Here is a 19,260-nt window from a genome sequence, read left to right on the forward strand (position 1 = left end):
TGTTCTGGGAATCACATGCTTCACGGATGCAGCAGAAATCTCGTGTCGGCGGCCGTGTCCTAACGCTGCTGTAGTACTGATTAACGGCACTCTCTGGCAAGGCTTGCACCGCTAGCTTTGCTTTATATGCGTGTCGCGTTTCTACCAGAGCGTCTCCGCTGTTCTCTGCAGGAGAGCTTCTGCGTCGTCCCTGTGTATACATCATATATATACGTCAGTATGTGCAGTTCATCCCTAAACAATTTCACACGTCTTGCAACGCTTGCAGTTTTTTTTTTATGGTTGAGCCGTCAGGGTTGAGCCGCAAGAAATCCTATTTCAAATCCACATGAAATTGTACATCAATTGAAAATGCTTATCGACGTGATGATCATTATAGATGTTATATGTGTTTTAAAGTTGACTCGCCAGTGCATCTGCAACAGAATGGGATGTATCCACAGGCCACAATCTCTCTCAGACTACCATGACATGAATGCTTATCAGTCAGGACAGCACTACTACACACATCAATGCGTCCGATTACTATCTAGTAACCTGTGTAAGGACTACACCCCGTCGGCATATTCACATATTCAAATTAATTCCCATGAAGGAACGGTGCATCCCAATTGGCAACGCCTGTGGCTGACACTGTAATGGTTTCAATGTCATCCCATATAACCCAGCAATGACACTGCAGACCACGACCACATACATTCAATTACATTACAGCCGGGCTCTCCTTCACAAACCTTGAAGTGAAATATGCCTTGTCATGCTTTATCATTTCAGTAGGGGTCATACAACATGTAATATATTAATTTATGCATGCTAACATGGTTAAAAAATAAGATAATTATACAATATATTAATCTCTATTTTCTTAGTCATTGATTGACCGTTGACCAAATCGTTAACCAACCAATAATTAATCTAGTTCATGTTATAGACAAACTGTAACAAACTACAGCTACTTGTTTGGGAAATTAGATTACTGTAATCCCATTAGTCTCTTGCTCAGAAACATTCATTAGTCCACATCCCGTCTGAATACAAGACTCAATAAGACCTAATGAATGACCGCATCACCACAACAGTAGACAGTAGAGTTCAAGTGAAATAGTTGAACTAGAAGTAAATTTTTATATTTGTATTTAAATCAGCTTGCGTTAAAAAATGCAACAAACTAGCTAGCTAGCCAGTTAGCATGCATGTGCTGTCTCTCAGCTGTACTGGAGGCCTTAATTATTTGTTTTAGTCTTTTGGTTTTATGTTTAGGCTATATTTGTGTGCCCATGTCTACCTGTGTTTGTCCACACTCGTGGGGACATGGTGGGGGTGGATGTGAAGGAAAAAGGTGCTGGTTAGTGTTTACACAACAGTTAGCATGAAGGCATCGTTGAGGTTTGTTCGTGCTGCCATAATGTTGCTGCGACAGTATCGGCAGATGAATTACATACAAGCGTGGATTGCATGTTCTCCAAACCAGCTGATCACCATAAATCAGCTCCATAAATGACGTGGACAGTGTTTAAATACAGTAAACACAAAGTCTTGAATTTGTAATGACCACTGATTTATGATGCCTAAACAGAGCCACGTTCTATTGCTGACGAGGTAACTCATGTCATGACACGTTATTTCATCGTATCTAGATAGAATTACCACAACAGTGTTTATTGTGATACTGTTGAAAAGGGTTTCCATTGTGGTGAATTTGTGAGTTTCCGGGTAGTGTGTTGGAGGGGTTCCAGGATCGATTCATCTGTCTGTGGTTTTCCCACTGCGTGTTGTGTGTGTGTGTGTGTGTGTGTGTATGTTGTGTGTGTATTGTGTTTGTTTCTCCCGCCTCCAAAAAGACATGCAGTTCAAGGTTGATGTAGAGCCCATATAGTAAAACACACACACGTGCAAACACACACACACACACACACACACACACACACAGCCAATAAATGCTTAATTGTGTGTGGAGAGGATCCTGCGGACAGAGTAGACTTCCATTCAAGGCCAAGGTCCTGAAAACAACAACAACAACAACAATAACAACAACGACAGCACAAACAACTTAAGGAAAATGATTGCGGATGGATCAATTCATATAGTGCTCATAAAACACTGTGGTAGTGTTAATAATTCAAAATGACCCCTCCCAAATACATTAATCAAACATGGCGGCTCGTTTTTCTGCAGTGAACAACAAAGAAGAGAGCGAATTACTTAAAAATGTACCCTTCACACATGTGTAAAATAGTTGAATTTAACACACAGTCATTCACATATAATTGTAGGCCCCTTAACACTGAATTCTTCATGGTCGGCCAAACTCACGACACAAATGTGCTGCAGCGATCGAGGTTAGTGGTTGACCACGCTCCAACAACAGACCTCTTCTTTCTGCCCGAGAGATGGAAACTCTTCTCTAAATGAAAACCGGCAATTAATAATTCAATGTGTAATCTCATTTTGATGGTTCCGTTGATGCTACTGAGGGTTAGCCAGGGCTATCATCACCACCATCACCACCCCCACCACCATAACAACCACTACAACCACCACCATCACCACCCCCACCACCATAACAACCACTACAACCACTACCATCACCACCCCCACCACCAGAACAACCACTACAACCACCACCATCACCACCCCCACCACCATAACAACCACTACAACCACCACCATCACCACCCCCACCACCATAACAACCACTACAACCACCACCATCACCACCCCCACCACCATAACAACCACTACAACCACCACCATCACCACCAACACAATCACTGCCAACATCACCAGCACCATCCCCCCCTACACCAGTACTAAATCAGCACCACACCACCACCAGCGCCTTCCCCACCACCTCCACCATCATCTCCACACCACCACAACCACTACCAAGACACCACCACCAACCCCACTTCCACCACCCTCACCATTAAACCACCACCACCACCACCACTTCACAGCTCATCACCACCATATTTATACCACCACACCAACAACAAACCACCCCCACCACCACCTCCACACCACCACCCCAACCACCACCACCAGCCCACAGTGTCGTGAGATGTGGAGGCGTGGCTCAATCTCAGGGAGACCTGAAGCCACACTGGGAGTCAGAGTCACAGCTAACACTGATTGTGCTCTTAATAAGGTCAAAGGATACATACATCAGAAGCAGTTACATCACCCTGCAACCATCCAAATGCCCCCCCCCGCCCCATACCCATCTCTGCCCATTTCAGTCTAATGTGGCACACGTAGCCTGAAGGTTGGTTAGATAATAACCTTCTTGTAGCCACTGTTGGACCGTTTCAAATGTGTAAAACGTTTACAGCGAGCCACTGCCGCACGGCACTAGGGTTTTGCTGGTACCTTTCTAAATGTATAACCAAGGTATTGTCTACTGCACACTGCCTCACTTGCTTGTCCTAGCAACCCCCCTCCCCCGGTCCCAACCCCATGTCCCCATCCCCCAGTCCCCCAACCTTATTCTTTCACACTGAGCCAAATGAACTGGATGTGCAATGAATGATGGAGGAGGCAATGTGAGTGTTGCACACCGGGACTAGCATCATTGACAGGTGAACCCATTGAGGGACCATGGCAGGCGATGGAGAAGGGGTTTCTGGGGTTTCAGAAACACACACAAACGTTAGCGTCGTCATCGAAGTTTCAAGGCGACACACCTCTCGCGGTGCTTGCGTAGAGCACTCAAGCTGAACCAACGGCAGCGGCGGCGACGATGTCGTCGGGGAGGGTGATGTTCTGGTTGGTGCTCACCGGATGAAAACAAGGCCAAACAAAGCCCCCAAAAGCTTCTTCTGAAGCCGAGCGTATGGTGTGCGCTCCGGCAGAATCAATAGGAATGATTCTGCTCCCAGTGTTTTACAGCAAAGCGCCCAAAAACATTTGAGTAACAAGAAAAGGGCTGGAGGCTGACAGGGTTTGCGATTCAACCTCCCTCCTCGTTCTCTCTCTCTCTCTCTCTCTCTCTCTCTCTCTCTCTCTCTCTCTCTCTCTCTCTCGCTCTCTCTCTCTCTCTCTCTCTCTCTCTCTCTCTTTCTACTCCCTCTCTGTCATCTCTCTCTATATCTCTCTCTTTCTACTCTCTCTCTGTCCTCTCTTGCTCTCTCTCTCTCTCTGCCCCCCTGATCCCATCTTTCCTGTGGAAATGGTACGTAAGCAGAAAGCAGAAAACAATCTGTAGTGACTCTTGTAGTAGTCAACACAATACCGTTTTGTACACAGTGTGTTCCCGTGCACGTACACACATGCACACACAGAACCCATATGGCCGCAGAGCTCACACACACATAAAACACACACAAACACACACACACACACACACGCACACACACACACACACACACACACACAAACACACACACACACACACACATCAACACATGTAGTAAACACCTCAAGTACACTCGGATACACAGACACAAGGGCACACGCCTCTGTGTACGTATGTGTGTACAACTACAGACATTTGTTCACCGCATGCTCGTAAAGTCCTGCATTGCCAAGTTAGAAACCCCAAGCTTCATTATCACCATCATCATCTTCATCATCATTATCATCATTATCATCACCATCATAATCTCCTACGTACACACAGAGGCAAATAAGCAAGTAGCTGTGCAAGTAACAAAAACATCAGAAGGAGGGTTACGGCAGTTAGTTGTAAAGGCTTTGCATCAGGAGCAAACATTGCTCCTGTAATGGCTCTGCTCCCCGCACTAGGGCAAAGGAACGCATGGAGAGGATGTATCTCTGCAGTGACATCGCTCCCGTGGTCCAATGAAGGACCAGGCAGGGTACGAGGGATATCAACCAGCGCAGTCTCCCACCTGATTCCTCTTGCATGATTTATTTTCATGCCTTCTAAAATCTCTCTGTTGTGTTATGTCGCTCTCTCCCTTGCTCTCTCGCTGTATCACTCTATCGCACTTGCCCTCAGATTGTCTCCCTGCCCCCTATCACTCACTCTCCTTCTATCACTCTTTCTCACTCTCATTCTCTTGCTCTCACTCACTTGTGAAAGAGAGAGCTTTGCTTCCATCCCGCTGGCTTGGTTGTTTACCTATTGCTATTGCTATTGCTCTCTCTCTCTTTCTGTCGCTCTCTTTGTATTGCTTGCTCTCCCTCACTACACAAGCCCATAGTTTCTGCTCCCATAACACTCTGAGATGCTCCAGATGGGAGGGGGTCTCCGGTATGTGCGGCGGCAGAAGGGGGGGATGCACAACACTGCGTTGTTCGCAGATAAACCCCCGACAAACAGCCGAACGCACACCAGCAATACATGCCGTCCTCTTTGTAATTTCGACCCCATACACACACACCGCCACACACACAGTGACATCCCAACCTCCATTCCTCCAATTTCACTCCTCTCTTCCTCTCCGTCTCCTTCCCCTCCTCCATCCATCCATCCGTCTCTCCGTCGGTGCGTCTCTTCCTATGGTTCGGGGGCTCATGTCCTACGCAAACTCCATTGTGTGAATGTGTGTGTGTGTTTGTGTGTGTGCGTGTGTGTGTGAGCGTGTGTCATGCATGGATGGCGAACCTTACCTTCAACGCTCCACAACAGGAGTAGCAGGCGGGCTCACAGGCAGGCATCTCCCAGTCACCACTGCTGCTGCGCTCCGCTGTCACTGCCTCGCCGACCGGCTCTTTATTGCTGGCTTTGTTCAATACGATCACTCTGCTGCCTCCGTCTATCTCTCTCTCTCCCTCCCTCACTCTGTCTTGCTCTCTATTGCTTTCTCACTCTCCCGCGCTCGTCCCCTCTCTCGCTCTCGCTCTCCTGCCAGCAAGCTTCTCCGGCTCTCCGCTGCGTTCTATCTGCTCCCGCCTAAGAGGGGGTCTCTGTGTGTGTACTTGTGTTTGCATGTGTATGTGTGTGTGCATGTGTGTGTGTGTGTGTGTGTGTGAAAGGGGAGAGTGAGAGAGGCAGAGAGAGAGAGAGAGAGAGCGAGAGGGAGAGAATGAGAGCAAGAGGAGGAGAGAGGATGGTAGAGAGAGGTTGGTCGAGAGAGAAGGAGAGAGAGCGGAAGAGAGCCAGGGGATGAGAGAGATAGCCCAAACGTACTGTGAATATTCTTCCCTTGCGAACGACCCCCACCCCTTCTCTCCTCTATTCCTCTTCTCTCACTTCACAACCCAGACCTCCTGTCTCCTACGGTTTGTGTGTGTGTGTGTGTGTGTGTGCACGTGCGTGCGTGTGTGTGAATGGGAGAGAGTGAGAGAGCATATGCGCACACACATCTATGCCTGTCCTAGTGTTTGCTCAGAGCATTTGTGTATGTGTGTTTGTTCTCCAGCGCATGGCTCACCTCCCTCTTCAGGCAAAGGCACTGAGGACTATGTGTGAAAGAAGTGGAGTACTTTGTGATGCTGAGGGAGAGAGGGAGAGAGAGAGAGAGCGAGAAAGAATGAGAGAGGGACTTTAAGTTGAATTGTACCGCAATGAGATGCCTTAAAACCGCTGTTGAGAAAAAGGCCCTTAGGGTATAAAAGAGAGGTAAGAAAAGTGCAAGCACACACACACACACACACACACACACACACACACAAACACACAAACACGCACACATGCACACATGCACACACACACACACACACACACACAGACACACACACACACACACACACACACACACACACACACACACACACACACACACACACACACACACACACACGCGCACACACACACACACACACACACACAAACACAAGAAGTACCAAGAGAAGAAGCAGCAATTCAAGCTAAGAATAAGTGGTTTGGATGTAGAAGATGGATAACCATGAACCCAAGAAGAAGAATAGCTCTAACCGAAAGGGTGATCAATTAACTGAGTGCTGTAGCATCAATTAAATGTAAATATGGAGGTATGGTTTGACCTGGTAAGGAAATTTAAATAACTCATTATCCCCTAGCTAGGATTCAGCAAGGAAATAAGGAAAAAGCTTCCAGATTAACATTAGGCAACTCATTTCCTACATTGAAATGACGGCAATGATACCTTTCATGAAGATACTACACATTAACCTGTCTTTCGCTACAATGAATTCACCACAGATGAAGTAGAGAGATTGGAGATGTTACACATTAAATATGTTAACATTAAACTTAAACATTTCAAGCCTCAGCGATTAAACATTTGCAATAAATGCTTTTGTTCCTGGATATTGCCTCCGGGAAATAGCCCGGTCCAAGACAGCTAGATGTTATCAATGAATGCAGCCAGTTGATCATTTCAAGTTTGCTATTAATTTGAACACCATCCAACAAAAATGGAAGGAGTCTCTGTTTATGTCTTTCTCACTCAGTGGGTTTACATGGCACTCGAGAAAAACAAATTATTGGGTTAGTCCGACTATGATTGGATTTTTAAGATGCATGTATTTACCTTAGTCTGACTAAATCTGACTGAATCGGGTTTCTCATAGTCGGATGAAGACCCCTTGATTATTAGATTGATAGTCACATTAATCGTGCATGTATACGTTCAATCGGATTGGAATCTGATTTTGCGTTCTGCGCATGCTCAAGATTTTTTCCCGGGGCCATGAGCAGGAAGTAGGAGTGGACGATAGTGAAGGAGGAAAAGAGCAGAGGTCAGCCGGTGGCTCTATTACCACTAGTTGAAATGGGTACAGCTCCACCTATCGTACCAGGGTATGACATGCTTCGGCCAATGAATCGATTTTCTCACCGGCATGTATACTCTAACAATTGCACTTGTGCAATTGAGGAGCATAGGCAAACTATGTCTGTAATCGGATTAAGCGGTGCATGCAAACGTACTCTCTGTCCTTCGATCTTTTTCGCCAGTGCTTCAAGTGGTCGAGTTTTAAGGTATTTGAATGAGTCGTTTTTCGAGGAAGCTGAAAGCAGCAATACCGGAGGCCAAGCAATCAGCCTGTTCCCTCAAGGCGCGTTTTGAACGGGCGCTGCACTAGTTCAGTCAATACGAAGCAGGCATGTCCAGTGAGGGAGAAAATAGAGAGTGAGAGAGCTAGTAGGGGGTAAGTAGGGGGCTGGTAGGGGAAGCAGCCAGGGCTGGAGGAGTAAAGGGGAGGCGCCCGGCGACGGGGTGTCCCCGTGCGTGAGCAGGCTGGTGGGATGTCTTTATGTGCTTCATGCAGACCGGGGGAGGAGGATCGCAGAGGGTGATTTATGACCCTGCAGCACACCCCTACACACCCCATCCCCCCCTTCTCTCCCACAGTCCCTATACTATCTATACATACATACTACTGCAGACAACTGTAGTAAGCCATGCCTGAGAAAGAGAGAGAAAGATGGAGAGAACAAGAGGGAGAGAGAAGAGAGAGAGGGAGCGTAGAGTGGGAAAGAGAATGAGAGAGAATGGTGGGTGAGCAGAGTAGAGTGAGCAGAGTAGAGTGAGCAGAGTAGAGTGAGCGAGAGCGTGGAGACTGATAAAGAGGAAACTGGAGCATGAGAGAGACAGAGAAGAGAGAGAGAGAGAGAGAGAGAGAGAGAGAGAGAGAGAGAGAGAGAGAGAGAGAGAGATAATGGTGAGTGAAATGGAAAAGTACGAGAGAGAACTGAGAGAGAGAGAGAGAGAGATAGAGAGAGTGTGTGAAGTGTGAGAGAGAGTGAAAGAGAGAGATTGGAGGGAGCAGAAGAGGAGAGTGAGAGGGAAGAAACTAAGAGAGAGAGAGTGAGAGAGAGAGAGTAAGAAAGAGGCACGTGGAGACTGAGAGAGACTGAGAGAGTGAGAGGGAACAATGTGAGAGGGAGAGGGAGAGAAAACAGAGGTCAAGAAAGAGGAAATTGAGAGAGACTCAGTGAGAAGGAACGAGTGGAGAGTGAGAGGGAAGAGAGTGTGAAAGAGAGAGAGAGTGAGAACAGAGAGTGCTTGGAGATTTCCCCACCCTAAACCAAGGGAGCTGCAGGAGACGGCAGATTAGTGAGCGTGGTGGAGTAATGAAGTGTGGTGGATCTCAGTGTAGAGGAAGGAGCCACGTGGAGAGATGCTCCTGATGTGAAGAAGAACTTGACGTCATCACTGGTTGTCTGAGCTCCATTATGAACTGAATAAAAACGACCATAATAATAATAATTATTAATTTATATTGTTTGGACAATGCGACGAGGGTGCGTTCATGACCTCCTAGTACTTCAGCGATGCTGCCGGCGACGGGCCTTATTTTCACTGACAGGGACGACAGTACTTTTGATCAAAGCTTAGCTTTACCTCCCTCCATACTCAGCCTTTGCTGTGGTATTGTTGCCTTTGCTGTGGATCCTAAAGAGGTGAAATCCATCTTCTCATTCAACATGAACAGGGCTTGTGCGTACGTATGGCTCCTTCCGCTATAGGCTCTGAGGGCGTCCCCACAGCAGAAGCACTTTAAGAGTTGGCTCATTAGCAGTGATGAAATGGAGCGATGACCCACTGAGGTTCATCTGTTTTCTTGCGCTTTACCGCTGAAACATGTTTACGAAACAATATTGGCATTCGTAGTGTTTGATTTATGCTCACTCAAAGTGGTGAGTTCTGTTGCTCTCCACTGATTGTTACAAACCATTTTGTTGTAGCGTTTGTTCTCTGACCCACATCTATATGGATAGAGGGGGGGTGTGGAGGCAAAGGGGAAAACACATTGTTAATTATTGATCTGCTTATTCTCCAGAAACAGGTCAAAGGAAGACAAGCACCAGCGTGTAATCACAGACTCTGAGGCCTACCCGCGCACGTCCACCAGCCAAAGCTTTCTGTACGTTCTGCAGTGGGGGCATGCTAGAGGTCCACCTGTTAGCGGGGCCCTGCCTCTGCATGTCGATGTCACTCTAACGATGTCACTCTGTTGTTTCATCGACGTATTCACCCCTCCTCAGACGGCACCCTCGTCCACTACTTCTGTGTATCGCTACCTCTTTCCAACCTTCCCTCCCCCACACCTTGCATCCTGCCTTCATCTGTAAGTCCCCCCTCCCTCCCACATACACTTATGAAGGGATGAAGGAAGGACAGGAGGAGGGAGTGAGGGTGGGTCCTTCCTTCATCCATTCATCCCCCCTCCTTTCCTCCCCCCCCTCCCACCTCCCACCCTTTCTTGATCCATTAAACCCCCCTCCGTTCCTTCCCTACCTTCCTTCCCCCCTCCCTCCCACCTCCGACCCTTTCTTCATCCATTCATCCCCCCTCCTTTCTCTCCCTCCCTCCCTCCCATCCTCCCTACCTCCCTCCCACCTCCCATCCTTTCCTCATCCATTCACCCCCCTCCTTTCCCCCCTCCCTCCCATCCTCCCTCCCTCCCTCTCTCTCCCCCCCTCCCACCTCCCATCCTTCCTTCATCCATTCACCCCCCCTCCTTTCCTTTCCCTCCCTTCCTACACCTCCCCACCTCTTCGATCCTTTCCTCAGTCCTCTGTCGATTCCTCCCCCACGTCTCCTGTGGCCTAACCGCCACCCCCAGTGATAGATCCTGTGTTGCCGTGAACTCAGATTACTATCGTGACATGTAACGATAGTCTGAGAACAGAGAGAGGCAGAGAGCGAAGGAGGAAGGGAGAGTAGGCATGGTCGTCACAGTGTGACAAGGCGGTCTAGGACGTGTTCATCACTTAACGCAGGGGCAAGGACACACTTCTAGATCGACAATGGCATGGTGGTCACGTGTGTGTGTGGGTGTGTATTTGTGTGTGAGATATATAAATATGTATATGATATATATATATATATATATATATATAGAGAGAGAGAGAGAGAGAGAGAGAGAGAGAGAGAGAGAGAGAGAGAGAGAGAGAGAGAGAGAGAGAGAGAGAGAGAGAGAGAGAGAGAGAGAGAGAGAGAGAGGAGGGTCAGAGAGAAATGAAATCTGCCGATTCTTCTATAAATCCAGTTTAATCCCCAAGAAATGAAACTAAGGTGTTAGCACGTTAGCTTTGTTGTCTGACAACTCAGCGGGTGAAGAGCTAACATGCAGGCCGGGCACATACGGGAATGGGGGCATCTATTAGTGTTTAAATTATGAATCACCTCAGTGTAAAACACACAGTACAGGACTGTGCTAGTTAGGTTATATTCATAATTCAGTTGGTTCCACTGTAGGATGCATCGTACGCATAACTCAACTCAATTATCCTCCCTACTTCTAATTTACCGCCAAACTAGGAAATCAAGAGCGATGCATATATAAAAAACACAAATGAATTCATACTTCTAATATAATCATACTTAGTCACATCCATCACACATTCAACCATCCATTCCTCCGTCCATCCATCAGTAGCCCCTCCATCCAGCTGTTCATCTCCCCCTTTACTCCGCCAAGCCATCCATGAATCGCCTTTGCCTGGGATTCCTGGCCAGGACCACTGTCTGCTGGAGCCCAGACATCCTGCATATAGGACGCCCATCCATGGCTGAATAATATAACGTTTGGTAACACATTGACTTCATATGCAGCACACAAGAAAATACACACTGGGATTTCTCACTGAAACTCTTGAACCGGTGCACACAATGACCCAGGCTATTATACTGTGCAATGCTGCAGGGAGAGTGACACTCTAACTGTAGTAATTACTGTGAGTTTAATAGGAATAGCCAGGCAAGGATTCCCAGAGCAACCGCGACAGCTTGGGAGGATGAAGACTACTTTTCGCCAGGCCTTTGGAGTTTATTAGGATGTCTTACATACTACTTTAAATTGTTATCCATTTTAGATCTCATTCTTTTTTTGTTGTGACCTGGGATAAGACTTAAATATTGCAATCTTTTATTCATGAGTTTTAACCATTTAACCCGCAATGCTAGTGTCCGGTCATTGAAAGTTCAACCATTCGTAAACTCCAACTCTTACAATAAAGCCTTTGGTTTATTTATGTTCTGTCTAGGGGCTAAGGAGAAAGCCCTTTATTTCTTGGTCTCTTTTAGAAGTTCTACACCGAGTGTAAATCATACTGATATAGGCATACCCTGCTTCTATTTTGTATCTATCTACTTAAACTATGGTATATTTTATAGCCGTTTTTACCACATTGTCAGCTTCTTGTTGTGTCCTCAATTAAAAGCTTCAAAATATTTCTTGGGCAGTCAATCAAATTGCTTGTATTTATTTGATTCTATTCGATATAACATAAGTACCTTTGACCAATAGGTCGATGGCGTAATTGTTTTTGCGCTTTATCAAATATAGACACTTGTGAAAGCTATAGGCCTATTGTTAACACATAGCCTCAAAGAATTGCTCTTACATAGTTTTTGTTTTTTTGCTTGAGTTCCAAAATCTTACAATGTATTTAATAACCCTATGTTTAAAAGTCACAAAACGTAACAATTGACAATTATGAAAAAAATGTAATATCTAATATGTAGATAGAAAATAAAAAATGTAACGTAAATCCTGTATTGTTATATTGCTTTTGTCTAAATTAGCTTATTGATTATTTATTAAACTTCAGGCTGGGTGACCCTAACAGTATAAAAACACAAATCTGCATTGTTAAGTTTATAGGTTGTAACATCAAGGCACAATAGCCTTATCAATTAAAGAAAAGAGGATAAGTTAATGATTAATGATTGTATTATTTATTTATTTCATTTACCATTTTCAAAGTAAACATTTTCTGTGTGTGTGTCTTCCTCTCTAAAATGACCTTGTCCAAAAAAGAGGGGATACAACTGGAAGAATGCACACTTTTCAGAAAGGGTCCCTTGCTTGTGTTTGCATTATCGCTGGGAACGAGCACTTGGCAAGCAGGGCCCGGCCCCTGCCATGTCAGGAGATGCATGGCATTTAGCAGTTTGCCATTTTTACTCAGGAGGGAAGCTGATGGAAGCGGAATACAAATGTTTGAGAATATGATGACTCAGCATAACCGCGACCATCGCTGCATGGCACCACTCCTCATCTCCATAGGAGAAGACAGCAACCAGAATGCTGCTCCAAAGTCCAGCATATTAGTTTACTCTTCAATTCAGAACACAATGAAACAAGAAGGGAATTAATTATGTATACAGGATGACTAAAGGCATTGCCGTGCTCATGAGCGAATCGCAATGAAGTGTATCTGGTGGTGTGCAGTAGATGACAGTTCTGAGTTGTGTAGCAAAAACCCATACTCAATTGCTAACTATGTTTTTTATGATGTACATCATAGAAAACAAAGACAAATCCACAATACTATCCAAAACATGGAATGTTTAACCTGCTTACACACGCACACACACACACACACACACACACACACACACACACACACACACACACACACACACACACACAAACACACACACACACCAAAAAACACCCCAACAGGCACGCACGCACTCATGCAAATACACACTCACACATCAAGCACGCACACAGGCATACACCAAGCACGCATGCGCACACACACACATGCACACGCACACGCACACGCACACACACGCATACAATAATACACACACAAACACACACACAAACAAACACACACATTCACCCCTTAACGGCTCCAATTAGCTTAACCTGTTTTGCCATCTGGGCAGACAAAGGTTTGACAAAAGTGTAAACTGAATCAATTGACATGAGGATAGAAAAAGTATTTATTTATTTATTCATTCATTTATTTATTCATTCTAATTTGAGTTATAATAATGATAGTAATAATACATTAAACGTATATAGCGCTTTTCGAAATACTCAAAGATCGTTACAGAGTGAACACAAAATAGAAAAATTTAATAAGAACCTATATAAGTAAAAAGATAAAATAGGATAAAATAAATAGGTAGCTAAGAAACTAAAATAGGTAGTTACAACTAGGACTAACACACTAACTTTCTTAGGGACCATCATTACTTTTTACTTTTATCCCTTTCATCTCCCCATGGGGCCGCCAAGGTGTGTGTGTGTGTGTGGGTGTAGTGTTGTGTGACGTGCACGTCGCCACACCCTCTGATCATGTAGTGTGGTTGTGCATGTGTGGGGGACACTTCATGTGTGATATATTGCTATTTGTTACGTGTCCTTACATGTTGAGTGATGTATGATGTCTTTATATGTGTTGAATTTCCTTGTACCTAGGGACTGCAGATGTTTAAAGGTAGGTTTTGAGGGCCTGTTTAAATGATGGGAGTGTGTCGGCCTGTCGGATGGGGTTGGGGAGGGAATTCCAGAGGGAGGGTGCGGCAACTTAGAAAGCCCTGCTGTCACCCTTGTTATATTTAAACTCCGACAAATCTATGCAATTCGACCAAATTGACACATCAAATAAAACATAAATGTCATCATATTATAATATAGATTGCATCATATAATATATAAAAACGGAAAGACACAAACAATTTTATCTTCAACTTATATTCAATCAAATACTGACTTGTTTTTCCTCAGGCTGGCTGATAGAAACTATCACAGAAACCAATATTAGATCATTGAATTTTCCAAGGTGCTGAGGGGAGAAACTGCTATTGTTTACCGTCCACAAAATACATTTGGTTATCAAAGGCTTGGGCCCACCTTTGCCTCTATTGTGTTTTTAAAATCAATGGCACTAACAACAGTTCTCACCCGATTAATCCATATATAAAGTGGATCCACAGTCGTTTGTTTGCATGGCTTTGCATAGTGCTTAAACATATTGTAATCCTCAAGATAAAGCAGTAGATGTGATACTAGTTACGCTAATGACACTTGGTGGAACCACCTGCCTATTGTTGGAGGCATGTCAGAACCTGTATAATCAGATGGTACCAAAATGTCTGTCAGCCAATTTACACAACAAATTCCACACGTTTACACGTCAAATAGAAATACCACTACTCAAGCTGCCCTTCATTTGTTCTAATCTAAACGTTAACATAATAACATTCTAACAATTGAATAGCATTTGCATGTCAGAACCTTGAAACAAGTTAGCCTGTTTATTCATTAGTCTATTATCTTTTGATAGCAGGGAACCCCCCCCCCCCCCCCCCCCAGATATGTGCTTTCAGCACATATCTACTGTCCAGTAATTGAGCCACCCTCCATCAATTACAGTGAAGAATGCTCCGGATAATAAGTACAATCATGGCGTTTGCCAACAAGGCCCCGGTATGGTTCTCAACGGCTCACACAATCACAGATGAACAATGTGTAGTGAAATCTAACACCCTGTTCCTCACCTTTGCTGTGAAGGCTGTGAACAAGGACTCCCATTACAATTTCTATTCTTCTCCGCTTAAGCATTCAAAGCATTTTCTCTTGGCATTCATAATACTTCTTCCCTGCCCCATAACTACTAGTATTTCAAGGGGATATTGCCGTTTAGAAGTGGAACACAGACTTTCTGTATTTATCCTCTGTCACGCCACAATCAACCTTCGACGTACACCCAATTTCCCTCGTACCCACATCCCCTACGTCATTACACGTGTGCACACGCGTACATACAGAATATGTGATTGAAACTTGTCTTTTTTTTTTTTTTTTGTCTTTGTCTCTTGCCACACATTTCTTAAAAGGTGTACAGTTCTTTTGTCTGCAGAGTTTTATTCAATTACAACAGACAAAGGCAGGCAGAGGTCAGCCTGGCTCCTGGTGCCAGGCCGCTGTGGGGTAAACACAAGTGGGAGTGCGCTCCCTGTCTTTGTATATATGGGCGTAAACATCACCTGGGGATCTAGAGCTGGTACCCTGGGCTAGTACGACATTATAAGAGTGAGCAGGTAGAGGTGTGGAGGCATTTTGAAAACAATAGACTGCCCCTCAGGACTCACCTGAACTGGCAATAGGAATAACGTGGAACGAGCGTTTGGACTGCTTCTTAGGATTTAATTGTATTGATCGGACGGATATCAAGCTATCAGGAGGCTACACACAACTCTATTGAAAGAGGTATGTTTTGATTAAGGCGATTTTCTTTGGGGATATTAAAAAAAACTAAAAAATGTAAAAATGTAAAAAGATAAATGCTGTATTTAATAATACAGCATTTATCTTTTTATCTGCAAAAGATAAATGCTGTATTATTAAAGTCATTAAAGTTGGATCTTAACACATTATCACCCCAAAAGACGCATATAATTGTTTCAACAGTTGTTTGATTCTATTTTTGCTTTTTAAAAGTGATGGGTTGAAATCATCAGAGGACATTACTTGCCTCATTAAGTTGTTTCATTGTGGTATATTATGTGATATTAAACCTTTTAGATTTATAGAAACAAACACTTCACAGTATGGTTTTCCAATTATTTTAGTTTTTCTGTCTCTAATCTTCAGCTATTGCTTTCAGTCTAAACCTCCAGCACACAATAACAGCATAGAGTCAGCTATTAGTCAGAATCCACTAAAGGAACCACTGTATCTCGGGGGAAATTCCCCTTATATAGGATAAGATAAGTTGCCAGGCACGGGTTAATTATCAAAAAGAATCAATCATCATAGCTGTCGGCCTTGGCGATTTTCTTCATGGAATGTAGAATATGGAAATTGAAGGTTTTCTGCATCAGGAAGGACATATATCAGCTGTAGTAAAATCACAATGGCAATGGTTAGATTCATAATGAGGACCAGGTTCCATACATTGCGTTTCTTAAACCATGATCCTTAGTGGTGAATACAGTATATATAATGGTATTCCATTCTCATAGTATGGAAACTCAGGTTCATTTTCTCTTAATTTTCTCAAACCCTATAACTATTTAACATGCCTATTGTCTTCCCTGAATCCGTCAGACAAAATGTGTGGATTCTTCCAGAGGCACCTCCAGAATAGGCTGTTGGAACGAAGAATTCGTAGAAATAGGTTAGTGACCAAAGATGGCCGCTGCAACATTGAGTTTGGCAACGTGATGTACAGCAACCACTTTGCCTTCATCGCAGACTTCTGGACCACCTTTGTGGAGATCCGTTGGCGCTACGTCCTCTTCTTCTTCATTGCTGCCTTCACCCTCAGCTGGTTCATCTTTGGTCTTCTATGGTACTGGATTGCCCGTAGCAACAGAGACCTATCATGGCAGAATCCGCCCGACGGCCATACGCCATGCGTGGACAACGTGCAGGGACTCACCGCCTCGTTCCTCTACTCCCTGGAAACGCAGACCACCATCGGCTACGGCGGCCGCGCCATCACCCCTCTCTGCCCAGGCGCCGTCGCCCTCATCGTCATCCAGTCCCTGATCGGAGCCATCATCAATTGTTTCATGTGCGGCATCATCCTGTCCAAAATCTCCTTGCCTAAAAAGAGAGCAAAGACCATCACCTTCAGCGAAATGGCCGTCATTTGTCCCAAGAATGGCACCCTGTGCCTCTCCATCCGTGTGGCCAACATGCGGAAAACCCTGATGATCGGGAGCCAGATCTACGGCAAGCTGCTGAGGACAACCCACCCGGCAGACGGGGAGAGCATCATCATGGACCAGGTGAACATTGACTTCACGGTGGAAGGAGGGAAGGACAACCTGTTCTTCGTTTGTCCCCTCACGCTCTACCACGTGATCGACAGGAACAGCCCCTTCTTCAAGATGGCCGTGGACACCCTGCACAAGCAGGAGTTTGAGCTGGTGGTGTTTCTGGACGGCACAGCGGAGTCCACCAGCTCCTCGTGCCAGGTGCGCACCTCCTTCATCCCTAGCGAGATCATGTGGGGCTATGACTTCCTCCCCATCATCTCCAGGAGCAAGCAGGGCAAGTACAGGGTGGACTTCTCGAACTTCTCCAGGGTAGTGCCCGTGACCACCGCACACTGTGTCTGCTGTTTCCACAACCTCAAAGGGCACCATCTCCACTCCAGGGAGGGACAGGTCAATCAGGGGTTTGAGGCCATTGATATTTCTGAGCAGCACCCTACAGTCACCAAGATGTGAGAATGTCTTTTGTTCGGGGGAAATATGAATTTTGTTGCGTATATGAAAGACAAGAACAATGTGTGACAGCAGGTGCCAAGAATCACAATGCAAGGTGAAGAAATTGTAGCCTACAGTCGGCCAAGCCATTGTGATGTATTTGTATGTTACGCCATGGCTGTTCCTATCAGACCACAGAAAGAGAGAGAAAGCAAACCGATCAGCAATGATAACCATGCTCTGAATTGAAAGGATGAGGAATGCTTGGATTGAATGGCTTGACCGAAAGGATATTGAAATATATCCTGCCACTTGCCCTTGGGAAATTCTTGACCATCTGGTTACTGAAAGCCTTTAACTTTTTTCACCGTAGCCTTTTAGAAAATTTTAAGAAAAATGCTAATTTATTCTTGTCATTGTCTGTGTATGTGTTTTTTAGAGACCAAAGTGTGAACATTCATTCATTTTAAACAATAGGAGTTCCTATTCCCCTTTCTTTTTTATTTGCCTGGAAAGACTGTGAGAAAAACGCTCTTATGAATACACTTAATGGATGGCTGTTTGCAGCAATAAATAATATATGAAAGTCATTACTTAATGCTTTAGACTTTAGACAGTAAATTAAATGTTATTTTTGCACTGACAGAAATTGCTCTATGTGATATTCTGTTCCAACCAAGCTATCGCAGTACTTCACATCTGTGTTCAGAAAGGTCAAATAAACAAAACAACAGGTGCAATCCCCTGTTCATGCTTTTCATCTCTAAAACAAAGCAAAGTTGTGACAGCAAATAAATTCTGAGCACAACAGGATGCAATTGTTGGAGAAAAGAAGACATTTAGTTGCCTGAGGTATTCATCATAACGTCCAGATGCTAAAAGCATCATTCTCGTTACTGCTCTTGTTATTTGTCACAGAGAAGTTGAATTTGTGATTATACTCTTGAGCTTGTTTAGGTTAGAGGAAATGCACGTTGGCCATACCATACTACGGCAATAGCAAGCATACCAATAGGAACCATGAGGCAGGTAAGAAAAATATATAATTTTAGATCAAATACATAAATCACAATATCCGTATGATTCATAATTGAATTCAAATTTGAGGATTATAACATCAATTGATGGAAGTTCAGGTATGATCAATAAATAAATGTATATAAATGTATTTGTCTATTGCGTCCACAATATCCACATTTTTAGCAACACAATTGATTTTAACCCAGGTAATGTAACTGAGTATTGAGTATGCTTAGCTAGAAAATCTCAAAACGAATGTTTGCAGTTGTTATGATAATTACTAAAAAACCACATGTCTTATTGCCTTATTTAAATATATTTAGTTTGAGAGTAATTCAAAGAGCAAGATAATAAATGAAGTAAGATAAGCCAGTCAAATGTTAAACCTTGTACGCTGACTACTCATTGTAGATCTATGAAATAGCACCAGAAGTGAATGCCT

The 19,260-nt window shown here is 44.4% G+C and overlaps 1 protein-coding gene across 1 annotated transcript; it reads left to right on the forward strand.

Moving 5' to 3' along the window:
• Positions 1-15,665: 15,665 nt before the first annotated feature.
• LOC307072314 (ATP-sensitive inward rectifier potassium channel 1-like) lies at positions 15,666-19,257 on the forward strand. Its single transcript, XM_079731566.1, has 2 exons — positions 15,666-15,849; positions 16,690-19,257. The coding sequence occupies exon 2, from the start codon at positions 16,695-16,697 to the stop codon at positions 17,817-17,819; it is 1,125 nt and encodes a 374-aa protein (XP_079587692.1). The 5' UTR covers positions 15,666-15,849; positions 16,690-16,694; the 3' UTR covers positions 17,820-19,257.
• The last annotated feature ends 3 nt before the right edge of the window (positions 19,258-19,260 follow it).

This window comes from Pollachius pollachius, assembly GCF_949987615.1.
Source record: "Pollachius pollachius genome assembly, chromosome: 3".
In the NCBI taxonomy this organism is placed as follows: domain Eukaryota; kingdom Metazoa; phylum Chordata; class Actinopteri; order Gadiformes; family Gadidae; genus Pollachius; species Pollachius pollachius.

Bases quoted from the DNA above. Each gene is read 5' to 3' on its own strand.
- LOC307072314 (XM_079731566.1), top strand. From the start codon at position 16,695: ATGTGTGGATTCTTCCAGAGGCACCTCCAGAATAGGCTGTTGGAACGA.